This window comes from Salmo salar, chromosome 10 (genome assembly GCF_965601325.2).
Source record: "Salmo salar chromosome 10, fSalSal1, whole genome shotgun sequence".
Classification (NCBI taxonomy): Eukaryota; Metazoa; Chordata; class Actinopteri; order Salmoniformes; family Salmonidae; genus Salmo; species Salmo salar.
The window spans coordinates 124,046,501-124,065,825 of NC_138300.1; the positions used below are offsets into that span (position 1 = coordinate 124,046,501).

A 19,325-nucleotide genomic window follows, 5' to 3' on the forward strand; every position below is an offset into this window, starting at 1 on the left:
GTTCAAAGGTAGTGCACTAAACACTGAATGTACAAAACATTCCTAATATATAGTTGCACACCACCTTTTTGCTTTCAGAACAGCCTCAAATCGTCAGGCCATGTACTCTACAAGGTGTCGAAAGCGTTCCACAGGGATGCTGGCCCATGTCGACCCCAATGCTTCCCACAGTTGTGTCAAGTTGGCTGGATGTCTTTTGGGTGGTGGATTATTCTTGATACACACGGGAAACTGTTGAGTGTGAAAAACCCAGCAGCGTTGCAGTTCTTGACACAAGCCGGTGCCCTGGCACCTACTACCATACCCCGTTCAAAGGCACTTAAATCTTTTGTTTTGCCCATTCATCCTCTGAAAGACACACATACACAATCCATGTCTCAATTGTCTCAAGGCTTAAAAATCTTTCTTTAACCTGTCTCCTTCCCTTCATCTACACTGATGGAAGAGGATTTAACAGGTGACATCAATCAGGGATCATAGCTTTCACAAGGAGTCTTAATGTTCTGTACACTCATTGTATAGGGAACACTTTTGGGATGTACCCTACTTATCAGGAATATCGATAGTTACCTAGGGATTATTATGATTAATACATTACACAATGTCAATGACAGGTAATCCTACCTCTGACAGACAGACAAACAGAACAATGCTAACACCTAAAGTTTGATCAGTCCCCTCCTTAGATACAGAATCAACTATCCCAGCATCATCAAGGTACTTCCTTGAGTGTAGTAGTTTAAAAGCAGGCACCTGGTGCCTCACAGTATCAGTAGGAACAGGGAGAATATCTGTTCAGGTGGACCAGGAGGACTCGTTAGAAGAACCATCATGGCACTCCAATGGGTGAAGCCGTGGATCGCTCTCGTCTTCGGACTATCTGCTGCACATTCTAACACTGGTAAGAAAAGACAAGACAAGATATGATGAAATACAATTTAATATCACCTTTGGATAACCCATGTAGCATAGTTTAGGAACTAAAGAAGAGCTGGATTAGAAGCAAAATAAGACTTGTTCCCTGTCTATTTCCAGTTATGATTCCAGATATGACTTCCATTGGGAGTCTATATGATTCCAAACTGCAAATCTTATCAGGTAATTTGTGTTGTTGAATATATTTCACCTAATATTCAAATATCTATATTCTACTGTACTGTTATACTATACATCTTATATTCAGACATGGATGGTGCAACTATACTGTACATTTCCCCCCATGCAGCAGGAGTGAGTCCCACTCATAACGGGCAGGTCTGCAGCACATGGGGTAACTACCACTACAAAACCTACGATGGAGACTTCTTCCAGCTGCCCTACACCTGTAACTACGTGCTGTCGTCGTTGTGTAAGAGCAGCAGTGGCTACGAGGCCTTTAACATTCAGCTGCAGCGCGGGGAGGTAGATGGGCTGCCCACCATCACCAAGGTATTCCTTTGTGATCAGTCTTTTAATTATTTTTAAATTTCACTATTGATTAATTGTTTTAAATTTCACTATTGATTAATTGTTTTTAAATTGCACTATTGATTAATTGTGTTTATTGCTCTATGATCTTAATGTAAGGTGACCTTGAGGGTCCTGAAAGGCGTCTGTCAAATAAAATGTCCTACCGTTATTATTATTATTAAGGTTTCTTTGAAGCTGGATGGAACCTTCGTGGAGCTGGCCAACGGTAACGTCAGCGTCAACGGATTAAAGTGAGTTCCCAGTCTAGTCAACAATGGATCTCAGATGTGTAAAACCATTGGCTCTTAGATGTGTAAAATATATAGTAATACAGGAAGCAAATGATACGGGTATGTTATGTTATCACGTAACTACATCCAATGGGATTAATTTTATTCAGAGATCAAACTTTTTTTTGTTTCGTTCAATTGCATTTATCATATGTAGGAAAAAAAAGAATGGGAAGTATTTTATTTTTCACTTCACTTGCATTCAGTTGCTACTTTTGCATAAAGACTTGAGGTAAAATTCAGAATTTAAAAAAATGGATGCAGTGCTGCATCATCATTTAACTCTCCTTGAGATCAACTTTTTGCTGTATTAATAATCTACATAATGTCAGTTTCAACGAGCAACAGTGAGTTCATCAGCGATCTAAAATCATTCATTGTACAGCATTCAGAGGTAAAATTCATATTCTGAAGTTTAGTTGATGTGCATTTACAGATGAAAGTTATCAAGCTGAAATTCCATTTGATGAAATCCTACTGTATACAGACATGTTTACCTAGTACAGTCTCAATAGGGGAGGAAGAAAAATACAAAGAAAATACTTTAAAGGACAATTTCGACCCTTGTTGAAATACCGACTCTCCTCTCTGATGAACACTTTATTGTTTGTCCCCCTAGGGTCACCATACCATTTGGTCAGTTTAACATCTTCATTGAGAGGACTGTTTCCTATGTGAAGATCACAGCCAAGCTGGGGTTAGTCGTCATGTGGAATGAAGATGATTCCCTCTGGGTATGTGTTCAGTATGCTTACTCATTTCCATACGTCTTCTGTTAAACTACAGTGATATGTGGTTGTTTCACCTGCTTTGGTTCAATACACTGATTTTAAATCATTCTGGATGAGAGTGTCTGCTAAATGTCAAATGTAAATGTGATGCTTTGGTGCAATATTCTGGTCCTGATGAAAACGGTCTGTAGTTAGCTAGTGACTGTTGGGAACATCAGTGTTAGAGGAACTGTTGGGATAAGAGTGGGAACATCAGTGTTAGAGGAACTGTTGGGATAAGAGTGGGAACAGAGTGTTATTAACCACTGATGGGACAGGACAGACCAATAATCAATCTACCTCCTGGGTTATATTTCTGCACGGTGACATACAACATTCTTACATTAAAAGTTGTTTTATTCAGTCTAACGATCATACCAACAGTTGTGGTCTCTTTAGTAAGGCCACAGATTTGCAGGTAAAGTGATATTAGAATAGGCTTTGCTCCAATCAAGGATGTGGACCAATGTATTTCCTCCAACAACCCATCATCTAGGCTTCAGTGAAAAAAACTCAGAAAATTGTTGTCCTAAATGGCACCCTATTCCCTTTATAGTGCACTACTTTGGATTAGGGCACATAAGGCTCTTGTTGAAAGTCGTGTACTATATAGGGAATAGGGTGCCATTTGGTGGGGACAGTATGGAAGAACATATTATTTTAATCAGTTCCAGAGTGTGATTAGATCAGAAGTCACGATATTGTCTCAATATCTATTGACATTGCAGTGAGTAAATACTGTATGTATCATCGTTCCCCTTCGTGTGTACGTAAATAATCCCAGTGTACTCAAACATCCTAACCTCAGACTAAAACTAATTTGCAAAGCAGACAGACCAGTTTCCAGACAACTCACATTCAATTTAATGAGGAAAACATCATGAATATGATGCTTCATTTATTATTATTCTAAATGCACGCAGGAAAATACAAAACAACATGTTGAGAGTTTAAAAGGTTTTAACAGCATGATGAGATTTTAAAAGTTTTTAATAACATGATGAGAGTTTAAAAGGTTTTAAAGGGAAGAGTGCATGTGCAGGAGAGGTAAAAACAGAGTGGATTGTAAGACACCTCCCCCTTTCAGATGTTTATAGAACACAAACCAACAAAAAATAGAATCCTGATTATTAAAACGGAGAAACAAATAGTTGGGAAGATTCATACAGTGAATGTATTTGGTATTGATGTTCAGATCCTATCCATTTCATGTCAGACCAGAATAAAACTACATTGAAACAGGTTTCCTATTGTAGACATATTGTAGACGTGATCCCTAATCCACATAATTCACTTTAATGAACAACCACTTGGGTATACAATACATTAAACATTGAATAATATTAGCAAAGTCCTGGGCACACTTTTGTATTTGTTTTAGGTATCCTAATGCTCTGTATTGATCCTATCTGTACATACCTAACCTGAAACACAGTGCCTGTTTTGTGCTCACATTCCACTCCTTGTACTCAGCATCATATGCCAAACATAGGTATATCAAATCAAATTCTACTGGTCGCATACACATATTAAAAAGATGTTATTGCGGAAGTAGCGAAATGCTTGTAACACAGGTACAAGGAGTGGAATGTTAGCATAAACTGACTGGTACCCAGGCTAGAACAAGGAGTGGAATGTTAGCATAAACTGACTGGTACCCAGGCTAGAACAAGGAGTGGAATGTTAGCATAAACTGACTGGTACCCAGGCTAGAACAAGGAGTGGAATGTTAGCATAAACTGACTGGTACCCAGGCTAGAACAAAGAGTGGAATGTTAGCATAAGCAGACTGGTACCCAGGTTAGAACAAGGAGTGGAATGTTAGTATAAACAGACTGGTACCCAGGCTAGAACAAGGAGTGGAATGTTAGTATAAACAGACTGGTACCCAGGCTAGAACAAGGAGTGGAATGTTAGCATAAACAGACTGGTACCCAGGGTGGAACAGTTGATGCATGTGAAATGTCAGTACATATGAACTGCTGTAGCTGCATGGCCAGCTAGCTGTATGTGTAATCTACATATTTGCGATGCATTAACCCTCAGTTATCTTCCATTGGTATTATAGGTGGAGCTGGACTCAAAGTTCCAGAATCAGACTTGTGGGCTGTGTGGAGACTTCAACGGAGTCCAGATTTACGACGAGTTCATTAGTCATGGTAAACAAAATCACCAAATGTCTTAGAGGGGCGGATTACGCTCCTGTTCTGCTTATGAATGTATAGGTTCAATCTATGGGTTAGGAAGGGGTTATAAAGTATTTTTCTAGGTACCATTTTAAGAAAGGGTTATCAAAAACACAAAACACATGATGACAGAGACTGTTTGTTAGGGGAAATAAACAGCTAAGATAAAACTATGTTTATTTTCCTACAGGTGATCATCTGAAGACAATCGACTATGGTGATATTTGGAAGATGAATGGCCCAACAGAGACCTGTACAGAAATCCCTGGTCACACTGAACAGTGTGAAGAACAGGTATTTACAAGCCTAGATCTGAGCTGAACATTTAAGATTTCTAATTCATTACATTTAAACATGACTGTTAGTTTAAAATATCAATATCAACATCATCATGGCTGACATTTGATCAGTTCATTATCCCTCTATGTTGCCTCTAGTAATTCTTCTTCTTCTTCATCCTTTCAGACCGAACTTTGTGAGCAGCTTCTCACCAGTCTTGCCTTCAGTAGCTGTAAGGACCTGATTGCCACAGACTCCTTCATCAAGGCCTGTGCAGAAGACATGTGTCACTGTGGCAACAGCAGCAGCAGTTCCTGCGCCTGCCCCACCATGTCCGAGTACTCCCGCCAGTGTGCTCACGCAGGGGGGAAACCCCAAGAGTGGAAGACCGACCAGTTCTGCAGTAAGGGAATCTATTTTGCATATCCTTTTTGTTTTTATTTTGGATTGTTTGTTTGTATTTCTCTGTTGGTAGTTTTGATGTGGGATGGGAAAAAATTCCTCAGCCAGAGCTTTGTTGTAACTCAAAGTAAACACTTTTGACATGCAATAATGCTTTGCCTTAGGTAATCTATAGTGTCTTCTTCTTTGACATGCTAGTATTTACATTTATGTGACTGAAAACTGAGGAGCAAATCCCAATTTTCACTTAGTCTTCCAATGATTTCAATAGAAGAATATGTGAAAATGTGAAATAATGAAGACTCAGAAACAGATATGTGACCAGGGTTATTTGTCTGTGTTGAGCAGTGAAGACGTGTCCTTTAAGCATGCAGTACCAGGAGTGTGGTAGTCCCTGCACTGATACCTGCTCCAACCCAAAGAGGAACCAGCATTGTGAGGAACACTGCACTGACGGATGCTTCTGCCCTGCTGGTACATGCACTCATTTACTGAATACAACATCATATGTCAGCTATGTAACTATTTTAAAGTAGCTGAACAAAACATCATATGTCAGCTATGTAACTATTTTAAAGTAGCTGAACACAACATCACATGTCAGCTATGTAACTATTTTAAAGTAGCTGAATTCAACATTATATGTCAGCTGTGTAACTATTTTAAAGTAGCTGAGTACAACATCATATGTCAGCTATATAACTATTTTAAAGTAGCATTAAAAATAAACAAATGCAATCTCACCGACGGATGCTTCTGCTCTGCCGGTACTGCACACTCACTGATTTTAACAGAGATGAAACCAAGTCTCAATTTTCTCAAGTCCTAAGCAAGTCTCAAGTCTTATTTTTCGAGTTAAGAGTCAAGTCCCAAATAATAGTGGGTAAGTACCAAGTAAAGTTCAGTGATTTTGGCCCCACATTTTACAAACTGCACCCCCCCCCCCCTCCCAGACAGGTTTACATGCGCAAGATGACAAATCGAGTCATACAGCTCAAGTCCAAGTTAAATTACGAGTCATAGATGCTCAAGTCCAAGTCTACTGGGAAGTGTTTTACTTTTTGTCAAGTCTCAAGTTGCAACATGACTGGAGTCAACATCCCTGGATTTTAAACCAGGAAGACTGTATTAAAACTCATAATGGTTACGTGGCTATTTAAACCAGGAAGACTGTATAAAACCCTGATATCAGTTATGTGGCTATTTAAACCAGGAAGACTGTATAAAACCCTGATATCAGTTATGTGGCTATTTAAACCAGGAAGACTGTATAAACCCTGATATCAGTTATGTGGCTATTTAAACCAGGAAGACTGTATAAACCCTGATATCAGTTATGTGGCTCTTTAAACCAGGAAGACTGTATAAAACCCTGATATCAGTTATGTGGCTATTTAAACCAGGAAGACTGTATAAAACCCTGATATCAGTTATGTGGCTATTTAAACCAGGAAGACTGTATAAAACCCTGATATCAGTTATGTGGCTATTTAAACCAGGAAGACTGTATAAACCCTGATATCAGTTATGTGGCTCTTTAAACCAGTAACAGGTTAAAGGTTACATAGATTGGAAGAGTAGCCTTATTGTAGGACTGGAGATTTCATTATTTGGCAAAAGTTCTGCAACAGATGTACCGTAGTAATTAAGATATTGAACTACATGGATCAATGTATTTTATGAGATAAGGAAGGACTAAATTCATTGAATGTCATTTATGGGATCAGGTGACTAAATATATTTAATGTAATTTATGGGATCAAATTACTAAATGTAATGTATTAAATGTAATTCATGGGATCAGCTGACTAAATGTAATGTATTGAATGTAATTCATGGGATCAGGTGACTAAATGTAATGTATTGAATGTAATTCATGGGATCAGGTGACTAAATGTGTTGAATGCCTTTCTCATAGGAACCGTGTTTGATGACATCACTCAGACTGGCTGTGTAGCTGTGAACCAGTGCTCTTGTCTCCACAACGGACAAACTTACCAGCCTGGACAATCATTCTCAAGAACATGCCATGAATGGTAAGAGCTGCATTGTGTTTATATACACTGAATTATTGTGTGTGTTGAGGCGGATGTGTTGAGGCGGATGTGTTGAGCTGGATGTGTTGAGGCTAAACTGGATGTGTTGAGGCTAAACTGGATGTGTTGAGCCGGGTGTGTTGAGGCGGATATGTTGAGCTGGATGTGTTGAGCTGGATGTGTTGAGGCTAAACTGGATGTGTTGAGCCGGATGTGTTGAGGCTAAACTGACTGTCTCTCTCTGTTAGTACCTGTATCCAAGGCCAGTGGAGTTGTGTGGATCTAGATTGCCCAGCTACCTGCTCCATAGTGGGAGGTTCCCACATCACCACCTACGATGAGAAAGCCTACACCTTCCATGGAGACTGCTCATATGTCCTGTCCAAGGTAAGGATCTAACCTACTGTATGGAGAAATACTGAATAAAAATGTGATTTTTTTTCATACAAATTCACAGTGATTCAATTCAGATTCCATGTCAGTTGGCAGTAATATGACTCCATGCTGACACGTACTGTATGTTTAGTAGATTTAACTCCTAACTCGCTAGCGAACATGTACTGGCCCACGAACGGGCCACATCAAGCATAGGTTGCGGCTGACAGCTGGCAGTCACTTGCATTGGAGGTGCTTATAGATACCATTGCTATCACTATCCATATTAATCTCATAAATAACATCAGACTTTTCAATCAAGTTGAATCATAATGTACAGTGCCTTCAGAAGGTATTCACACCCCTTGAAATTTTCCACATTTTGTTGTGTAACAAACACTAAACAAGGAACAACTACCCACAAATCCCATAGAAAAACACCCCTCTTAAATAGGACCTTCAATTAGAAGCAACGAGGAGCAGCTGCTTCCTATTGAAGGTCCACCCAATAAACATCACATAGAAATAGACATACTAGAACTAACATAGAAATAGACTAATAAAGAACATAGCCCAACAAACCCGGAAACACTCTAAACAAACACCCCTCTTAAATATGAACATAGCCCAACAAACCCCGAAACACTCTAAACAAACACCCCCTGCCATGTCCTGACCAAACTACATTAACAAATAACCCCTTATACTGGTCAGGACGTGACACAAATACAATACAAGACATTACTGAGTACCACTCTTCATATTTTCAAGCATTGTGGTGGCTGCATCATGTTATGGCTGCTTCATGTTATGAGTATGCTTGTAATCATTAAAGTCTGGGGAGTTTTTCAGGATAAAAGATAAACAGAATGGAGTTAAGCACAGACAAAATCCTAGAGGAAACCTAGTTCAGTCTGCTTTCCATCAGACACTGGGAGACAAATTCACCATTCAGCTGGACGATAACCTAAAACACAAGGCCAAGTATACACTGGAGTTGCTTACCAAGATGATATTGAATGTTCCTGAGTGGCCTAGTTACAATTTGAACTTAAATCAGTTTTAAAATCTATGACAAGACTTGAAAATCGCTGTCTATCAATGATCAACATCTAACTTGACAGAGCTTGAAGAATGTACAAAAATAAATAATAGCAAATATTGTACAATCCAGGAGTGCAAATCTCTTAGAAACGTACCCAGAAACACACACAGCTGTAATCACCGCCAAAGGTGATTCTAACATGTATTGACTCAGGGGTGTGAATACTAATGTAAATAAGATATTTCTGTATTTCATTTTCAATAAATTAGCAAACGTTTCTAAAAACATGTTTTCACTTTGTCATTATTGGGTATTGTGTGAAAAAATATATGTTTAATCCATTTTAAATTCAGTCTGTAACACAACAAAATGTGGAATAAGTCAAGGGGTGTGAATACTTCCTGAAGGAACTGTAATTCCCTAGAACCGAAAGTAGGCAAGTAGTAAGTAGTGTGTTACAAAAAATTAGTTCCCTTAACTTTACTGTCATACCATAACTTAACTGTCATACCTTGTACCAATTGTCCCCAGCAAACCAACAAGACTGCTTTCACAGTCCTGGGTGACATAGTGAAATGTGGGAAGACGGACATTGAGACCTGCCTAAGATCTGTAACCCTGGTGACTCCAGAGTCCATGGTAAGTTAGCCTTTCTGCAGTGACACACCCACCTGATAGTGTCATATTAAAATATATCAACATCAAACCATGTTGTATATGTTCAGGGGAAAAAAGCTCAATGTTGAGACTTCTGCTGCTGTCAGTGACTCGTATCACCACTTCAGGGTTGGAGTAAATTCCATTTAAATTCCAGTCAATTCAGGCAGTCCACTGAAATTCCAATTCCAATGCTCTTCATTGTTTTTTCAGTGAGGAACATTTGGAATTGGAATTAGGTTTACTCTCTGAATTGACTGGAATTGACTCCAACCCTGTTCCACACTTCTTATCACCAGTGGAGTTGTTTTTACTCAAGTTGTAATTTGTCACTTGCAGATTATCGTCATCGAGGCCAGTGGAAAGGTCTTTGTCAACAAGATGTTTTCTCAGTTGCCGCTTTTCATGGGTGAGTGACTGATTGATGGCTGCTTGAGAAAAGGGATACAGAAATGTGATATCTGTCTATTTTTTTGTAGTTATTAATCAGTATAAACGTATGTTTGAAACCCTTCCCGTGCAGTACGTACCGTACCAGAAGTTGTCTCTTTTTATTGTCTTTCTTTCCTTGTCTAGCAGCATGTAACACCATAAGCATCCCACAATAGGGAAGTGGGAGCTAAAAGTTCATGGTAAACCAGATTGTGACTAGAACTTGTGTATATTTTCCACAGCGGATGTAAAGATCTTTCAGCCCTCTACGTTCTACATCGTTGTGCATACCTCTTATGGGCTCCGACTAGAGGTGCAGATAACACCTATAATGCAGGTCTACATCGTAGCTAGCAGTTCACACAAAGAAAAAACCCAGGGTATGTTTCTCTCTGTTCATTTAACGTCTTTGTGAAAAGATAAGCGTTTTTGGGTCTTTGAAAAGCGCTATATAAATCTCATGCATTATTATTATTATACAAGCTGATTGGTTATCAAACTATTGTTAATGTAATGTGTGTCACTATACCAGTTGTTTGAGGGGTTCGGTCAAACCTCACCTGAAACAATTATTAATAAACTAATGATACTTGATGTATTGCATCTTTAGTCAATTTTAGTTCAAACCACCTGTTATAATGTTTTGTACCTCTTATCCAGGTCTTTGCGGAGACTTTAACAGCATCCAAGCTGATGACTTCAGAACCATCAATGGACTCGTGGAAGGAACCGCTGAATCATTTGCCAACACGTGGAAGAACAAAGCAAGCTGTCCTGATGTGGCACAGAGCTTTGAGATCCCATGCAGTCTGAGTGTAGAGAATGGTACTCCTTCAACCTCTTTATAACCTCTCTGGGGTATGTGGGACGTGACCGTCCCACCTGCGGGACACACTATTCAACAGCCAGTGAAATAGCAGGGCGCCAAATTCAAAACAACAAAAATCTCATCATTCAATTTTCTCACACATACAAGTATTTTACACCATTTTAAAGATAATCTTCTCGTTAACCCAACCACATTGTCTGATTTCAAAAAAGGCTTTACGGCGAAAGCATAGCATCAGATTATGTTAGGACATCACCTTGACAAGAAAAACCACACAGCCATTTTCCAAGCAAGGAGAGGCGTCACAAAAACCAGAAAAACAGCTAGAATTAATCACTAACCTTTGATGATCTTCATCAGATGGCACTTATAGGACTTCATGTTACACAATACATGTATGTTTTGCTCGATAAAGTTCATATTTATATCCAAAAACCCCATTTTACATTGGCGTGTAATGTTCAGAAATGTTTTGCTTCCCAAAACTTCCGGTGAATTAGCACATCAATTTACAGAAATACTCATCATAAACGTTGATAAAATATTAAACTGTAATTCAAAGAATTATAGATACACTTCTCCTTTATGCAACCGCTGTGTCAGATTTAAAAAAAACTTTACAGCAAAAGCACACTTTGCAATAATCTGAGTACAGCGTTCAGACACAAAACCAAACTCGCCATTTTGTGGAGTCAATAAAACTCTGAAATAATATTATAAATATTGACTTACCTTTGATGATCTTCATCAGAATGCACTCCCAGGAATCCCATGTCCACAATAAATGTTTGTTTTGTTCGATAAAGTCCATAATTTATGTCCAAATACCTCCTTTTTGTTCGCGTGTTGACTACTCTAAATGCAGGAAACGCGCGATAATGTCACGACGAAAAGTCAAAAAAAGTTCTATTTAGATTCGTAGAAATATGTCAAACGATGTATAGCATCAATCTTTAGGACGTTTGTAACATAAATCTTTAGTAATATTCCAACCAGACAATTCCAATGTCAATTCCAATGTCACTCACGTGAGTGCGCGCCTCTGAGCTCATGTCATTTTCTCACTCATCTGACTCCAGGCCCTCTTGTTCGCTCCATATTCACAGTAGAAGCATGAAACAACGTTCTAAAGACTGTTGACATCTAGTGGAAGCCTTAGGAAGTGCAAAATGAACCCTAAGTCACTGTGTACTGGATAGGGAATCACTTGAAAAGGGTTAGGGTTAACCCTAACCCTAACCCACCCCACAGACACTGTAGCTTCGATAGAGAATCAAAAGAAGAACTTCAATTCTTAGACTTTGCACTTCCTGCTTGAATTTTTCTCAGGTTTTTGCCTGCCATATGAGTTATGTTATACTCACAGACATCATTCAAACAGTTTTAGAAACGTCAGAGTGTTTTCTATCCAAATAGTCGTAGAAAAAGGATCACTCTGTTCATAGATCTGAGTTTTTTTTCTAACTAACCATTTCAATTGTTTCATTATGTTTCGGCATAGAGAGCCTTTATCAGAACCTTGGAATACTTCTTGGGGCTTACACTTACATATGTCTACTGAGATGCCTAGATTTTTTTCTTTGTACTTTGTGAAATGTTGCTAAAATCTCATATGTTTTACAGAGAGATATGCCAAGCACTGGTGCTCGATGCTGTCAGATCGTGCAGGAATATTTTCCCAATGCCACACTGAGATCAACCCAAATTACTACAAGGAAGTAAGTGTGATGATGTTAATTAGTCAATTGCTCTTTAATTACAGAGTTATCCCAAAAGCTCTATGAATATATATTTAAACAATTATTTAAGAAGTTCTATATCAAAATGATATAATATTAATTTTATTTATCTCAAAACATCTAATCAGATTTGTATGATACTATTGTCCTGTGCTTGTGTGTGATTTCAGAAAACAGTAGTTTTCTTCATTAACACATCTTATAACTGAACCTTCTTCTTCTTCTGTTTCTTCTTCTCTCCCTATAGATCTGCCTATATGACAGCTGTAACTGTGAGAGGAGTGAGGAGTGCATGTGTGCTGCGGTCTCCTCCTACGTCCATGCATGTGCTGCTGCAGGCGTCCTGCTCAGTGGATGGAGAAACACCACCTGTGGTAAGATAAACATCAGATACTGAATTTAATTATTTATTTATTAATTAAAGAAGGGTTTCCCCTTCTATTAACCCACAGTCTCCAGGGTTTAACCTCCTATTTACCCACAGTGCCCAGGGTTTACCCTCCTATTTACCCACGGTGTCCAGGGTTTACCCTCCTATTTACCCACGGTGTCCAGGCTTTGCCCTCCTATTTACCCACGGTGTCCAGGGTTTACCCTCCTATTTACCCACAGTGCCCAGGGTTTACCCTCCTATTTACCCACGGTGTCCAGGGTTTACCCTCCTATTTACCCACGGTGTCCAGGGTTTACCCTCCTATTTACCCACGGTGTCCAGGGTTTACCCTCCTATTAACTCACGGTGTCCAGGGTTTACCCTCCTATTTACCCACGGTGTTCAGGGTTTACCCTCTTATTTAAAAACAAAATACCCCAAAAGATATAATTAAATGTTGAATCACCATACTGTTTTCCACAGGGAAGTACTCCTCTAGCTGCCCTGACACGATGGTCTATGACTACACCATGACCAGCTGTGACCGCACCTGTCGTTCACTGAGCCAGCCAGACTTTACCTGCCAGGTGCATTTACATGGACAACTCATTTCTATTAATATAATTTATTTAATATTATTATTGTTATTATTATTCATTTTATTAATGTCTTGTTGTCGTTTTCTTGTTGTTGCTGTTTTGTTGTTGTTGTGTATGTTGTTGTTGTCTTGTTGTTGCTGTTGTTGTTGTCTTGTATCTTCTTGTTGTTGTGGATGTTGTTGTTGTTGGAGGCAAGCCCAAAGTAATTTCCCATCATGGATAAAACATTTTTTATTTAATTGAACAGTTAGACCATGTGTCTGTGGACGGCTGTGGCTGTGCCGAGGGAACCTACCTGAACGACCAGGGAGAGTGTGTCCCTGCCTCACGCTGCTCCTGCTACCATGGAGGCACAGTAGTACCCCCTGGAGAGGTCACCAGGATCTATGGGGTTACTTGGTGAGGACTTGGTTGGCATGTGAAAGAAAGTCTCTGAAACTCTGATGGTTTTCTATGTTGTGGGTCTACTAAAATATTTAGAAATCGAATGTCTTCTTCTGAAGTCTTGGTTTACTGCAAGAGGCATGTTAAACCATGCTTAACCCCCTCCTCTTGTATCCCTCTTAACCACCCAGCTCTTGCAGACAAGGGAAATTAAGCTGTGCTGGAGAACCAAAACAATTATGTGAGTACTCTGAAATTCAGAACACATCTTTATTTGCTAAATACAGCAAATCACTTCACCACTAAGACTCTGTACTTTAGTCCCTACTAACCTATAAAGCCTACTTTTGTTCCCTACAGCCTGTGAAAAACCAATGGGTTTCTTCAACTGTTCAAGTGCAGGGCCCGGAGCCAAGGGCTCAGAGTGTCAGAAGAGCTGTCAAACACTAGACAGTCACTGTGTAAGTCTACAATGGAACATGCCTTACAACATGTAAAAAATATGCCTTACAACACGTTAAAACATGCCTTACAACACGTTAATAAAAACATGCCTTACAACACGTTAATAAAAACATGCCTTACAACACGTTAATAAAAACATGCCTTACAACACGTTAATTAAAACATGCCTTACAACACGTTAATAAAAACATGCCTTAAAACACGTTTTAATAAAAACATGCCTTACAACTCGTTAATTAAAACATGCCTTACAACACGTTAATGCCTTACAACACGTTAATAAAAACATGCCTTACAACACGTTAATTAAAATATGCCTTACAACACGTTTTAATAAAAACATGCCTTACAACACGTTTTAATAAAAACATGCCTTACAACACGTTAATAAAAACATGCCTTACAACACATTAATAAAAACATGCCTTACAACACGTTAGTTAAAACATGCCTTACAACACGTTAATAAAAACATGCATTACAACATGTTAATAAAACCATGCCTTACTACACGTTAATAAAAACATGCATTACAACACGTTTTAATAAAAACATGCCTTACAACACGTTAATAAAAACATGCATTACAACATGTTAATTAAAACATGCCTTACAACACGTTAGTTAAAACATGCCTTACAACACGTTTTAATAAAAACATGCATTACAACATGTTAATTAAAACATGCCTTACAACACGTTAGTTAAAACATGCCTTACTACACGTTAATTAAAACATGCCTTACAACACGTTTTAATAAAAACATGCCTTACAACTCGTTAATTAAAACATGCCTTACAACACGTTAACTAAAACATGCCTTACAACACGTTAATAAAAACATGCCTTATAACACGTTAATAAAAACATGCATTACAACATGTTAATTAAAACATGCCTTACAACACGTTTTAACTTCTATGGACTAGGTGGGACGCTAGTGTCCCACCTGCGGGACACAGGCAGTGAAATATCAGGGTGGCAAATTCAAAAACAACAAAATGTCATAATTCAACTTTCTCAAACATACAACTATTTTACACCATTTTAAAAATACACTTCTCCTTGATGTAACCACATTGTCCGATTTCAAAAAGGCTTTACAGTGAAAGCAAAACATTAGATTATGTTAGGAGAGTACATAGACAAAAATAATCACACAGCCATTTTCCAAGCAAGGACATGTGTCAATAAAACCCAAAACACAGCTAAATGAAGCACTTACCTTTGACGATCTTCATCAGATGACACTCCTAGGACATTATGTTACACAATACATGTATGTTTTGTTCGATAAAGATCATATTTATATCCAACAACAGCATTTTACATTGGCGCGTGATGTTCAGAAAATGTATTCCCACCAAAACGTCCAGTGAATGTGCACATCAATTTACAAAAATACTCATCATAAACGTTGACAAAATATATAAAAATAATTTAAAGAATTATAGATGGACTACCCCTGAATGCAACCGGTGTGTCAGATTTATAAATAGCTTTACGGAGAAAGCACATTTTTCAATATTATGAGTACATAGCTCAGCCATCAAGGTGAGCTATTCAGACACCCGCCAAGTTCGGGTGCAACCTAAACTCAGAATTAGTATTAGAAATATTCTCTTACCTTTGCTGATCTTCGTCAGAATGCACTCCCAGGACTGCTACTTCCACAAGAAATGTTGTTTTTGTTCCAAATAATCCATATTTATGTACAAATACCTCCGTTTTGTTCGTGCGTACAGATCACTTATCCAAAGGCATAATGCGCGAGCGCTGAACGAGAGACGAAAAGTCAAAATGTTCCATTACCGTACTTAGAAGCATGTCAAACGCTGTTAAATATCAATCTTTATGGTACTTTTAACATAGAATTGCGATAATATTCCAACCGGACAACAGCATATTCATTCAAGAAGAAAAAGAAGGAACGGCGTGTTCACGTGACCGCGCATATCCATTCCCTTTGTTGCCAGGCAGACCACTCAGTGAATTAATTCCTATACTCTGCCCAGTGACAGGACAATGCTGAAACCACTTTCTGAAGGCTTTAGACAGCCAATGGAAGCCTTAGGAAGTGCAACGTCACCCCACAGACACTGTAGCTTCGATAGAGAATCAAAAGAAGAACTACAATTCTTAGACTTTGCACTTCCTGCTTGAATTTTTCTCAGCTTTTTGCCTGCCATATGAGTTCTGTTATACTCACAGACACCATTCAAACATTTTTAGAAACTTCAGAGTGTTTTCTATCCAAATCTAATAATTATTTGCATATTCTAGTTTCTGGGCAGGAGTAGTAACCAGATTAAATCGGGTACGTTTTTTATCCAGCCGTGAAAATACTGCCCCATATACCACAACAGGTTAATTAAAGCATGCCTTACAACACGTTAAAAAAATGTCTTACAACACGGTAATAAAAACATGCCTTACAACACGTTAATTAAAACGTTGCCTTACAACACGTTAATAAAAACATGCCTTACAACACGTTAATAAAAACATGCTTTACAACACGTTAATAAAAACATACAAGGACAATGTTATGTTTAAACAGTGTCAGATTGATCAAATTGTTTATTACCTTAGACATAGCTAGGCCCAGGATCCAAACGATATCCTCCGATGAGATTTACTTTTTAGAGGGTTTCTGTTTGAGCAGACATCTGTAACGTTTACAGAGAACCTCATCTCCATGAACCTCAAGGAGATCATCCTTAAAAGTCATCCTTGTGTCTTTTCAAACACTTGATCAATTGATCCATTTGACAAATAATGTCTACATCTTATACCCTGGAGGGTGGAGGGACATAGAGGCACATAATGCCCACATCTTATACCCTGGAGGGTGGAGGAACATACAGGCACATAATATCCACATCTTATGCCCTGGAGGGTGGAGGAACATACAGGCCCATAATGCCCAACTTAAATTGATATCAGTCCTTCCCTATTTCATTGTGTGTTATAGATCAGTGCAGAGTGTGTGTCGGGCTGTGTATGTCCTGATGGTCTGCTGTCTGATGGAAACGGAGGATGCATCAAGGAAGACCTATGTCCCTGTTCTCACAATGGAGTCTACTACCAACCAGGACATGTGCTCAAAGTAGACTGCAATACCTGGTAAAATCAACTTCTATCACTCTTCTTCTTCTTCTTCTTTGGATATGTCAAATGCTTCCCTCTAAAATCTTGCCATGTGATTATGTTTGCGTCATTGTAGCACCTGCGAAGGGAGAAAATGGCAGTGTACCAATAAGGAGTGTGATGGGATGTGTGCCATATATGGAGATGGGCATTTCATCACTTTTGATGAGAAAAGGTTCACTTTCAATGGAGATTGTGAATACACTCTTGCTCAGGTAGGGAAATAATCATTTGTATTTATGATTTTTTTTGTATTTTAATAAAACCCTTACTTTATGTATGATGCACACATTTTCTAATTATGATTAAGATGAAGTAGATATAATAACTAAGAGGCCAAGGTTTTCTGATTGTGTATTTTAATACATCCTGCAGGACTACTGCAGCAACAATGCAAACGGTACCTTCAGAGTGATCACAGAGAACATTCCCTGTGGAACCACTGGCACCACCTGTTCCAAGGCCATCAAGCTCTTCTTGGGGGTAGGAACTACTGTTCATAAACGGCTTCATAAATGCATTAAAGGTACAATAGACAAGTCTGGACATTTGATACAATGTCGACACCGGTGGCTGTGAGGGGAATTGCATGCTGACCTCTGGATGCACTTATCTCAACCCCTCATGCGTTTTGTTAGCAGATTGACAGGGCTGTCTGACGGAGTGTCTGCTTAGAATTCTTGTCGGGTAGATTTGATAGAAGCACAAACATCACCCCTCTTTATTAGGGTTAGCTATGTATTAGGGTTTGCTATGTATTAGGGTTAGGCTTAGTGTTAGCAATGTATTTGGGTTAGGGTTATCTTTGTATTGGGGTTAGGGTTAGCTATGTATTAGGGTTAGCTATGTATTAGGGTTAGGGTTAGCTATGTATTAGGGTTAGCTATGTATTAGGGTTAGCTATGTATTAGGGTTAGCTATGTTTTAGGGTTAGGGTTAGCTATGTATTAGGGTTAGCTATGTATTAGAGTTCGGGTTAGCTATGTATTAGGGTTAGCTATGTATTAGGGTTAGCTATGTATTAGGGTTAGGGTTAGCTATGTATTAGGGTTAGGGTTAGCTATGTATTAGGGTTAGGGTTAGCTATGTATTAGGGTAGCTATGTATTAGGGTTAGCTATGTATTAGGGTTAGGGTTACCTATGTATTAGGGTTAGGGTTAGCTATGTATTAGGGTAGCTATGTATTAGGGTTAGGGTTACCTATGTATTAGGGTTAGGGTTAGGGTTAGCTATGTATTTGGGTTAGGTTTAGCTATGTATTAGGGTTAGGGTTAGCTATGTATTAGGGTAGCTATGTATTAGGGTTAGGGTTACCTATGTATTAGGGTTAGGGTTAGGGTTAGCTATGTATTTGGGTTAGGGTTAGCTATGTATTAGGGTTAGTGTTAGCTATGTATTTGTGTTAGGGTTAGCTATGTATTAGGGTTAATGTTAGCTATGTATTTGGGTTAGGGTTAGCTATGTATTAAGGTTAGGGTTAGCTATGTATTTGGGTTAGGGTTAGGGTTAGCTATGTATTAGGGTTAGGGTTAGCTATGTATTAGGGTTAGGGTTAGCTATGTATTTGGGTTAGTGTTAGCTATGTATTGGGGTTAGGGTTAGCTATGTATTAAGGTTAGGGTTAGCTATGTATTAGGGTTAGGGTTAGCTATGTATTAGGGTTAGTGTTAGCTATGTATTTGGGTTAGGGTTAGGGTTAGCTATGTATTAGGGTTTGGGTTAGCTATGTATTTGGGTTAGTGTTAGCTAACCCAGCATCACCACAGTATAAACCCAGCACCACCACAGTATAAACCCAGCAACACCGCAGTGTAAAACCCAGCACCACCACAGTATAAAACCCAGCACCACCACAATGTAAAC

At 38.7% G+C, this 19,325-nt stretch overlaps 1 protein-coding gene across 1 annotated transcript in view; it reads left to right on the plus strand.

Annotated features, from left to right (window-relative positions):
* Positions 1-782: 782 nt before the first annotated feature.
* Positions 783-19,325, plus strand: part of LOC106592222 (uncharacterized) — a 44,575-nt gene continuing 26,032 nt past the window's right edge. Inside the window, 24 exon segments of the mRNA XM_082956647.1 lie at positions 783-901; positions 1,036-1,098; positions 1,226-1,428; positions 1,633-1,700; positions 2,359-2,473; positions 4,578-4,668; positions 4,886-4,989; positions 5,161-5,377; positions 5,725-5,850; positions 7,295-7,412; positions 7,661-7,799; positions 9,364-9,471; positions 9,829-9,898; positions 10,164-10,301; positions 10,582-10,746; positions 12,374-12,468; positions 12,737-12,863; positions 13,346-13,449; positions 13,709-13,860; positions 14,037-14,086; positions 14,206-14,306; positions 17,286-17,437; positions 17,538-17,676; positions 17,837-17,944. Of these exon segments, the coding sequence (XP_082812773.1) occupies positions 832-901; positions 1,036-1,098; positions 1,226-1,428; positions 1,633-1,700; positions 2,359-2,473; positions 4,578-4,668; positions 4,886-4,989; positions 5,161-5,377; positions 5,725-5,850; positions 7,295-7,412; positions 7,661-7,799; positions 9,364-9,471; positions 9,829-9,898; positions 10,164-10,301; positions 10,582-10,746; positions 12,374-12,468; positions 12,737-12,863; positions 13,346-13,449; positions 13,709-13,860; positions 14,037-14,086; positions 14,206-14,306; positions 17,286-17,437; positions 17,538-17,676; positions 17,837-17,944 (2,823 nt within the window). The 5' untranslated portion in view covers positions 783-831.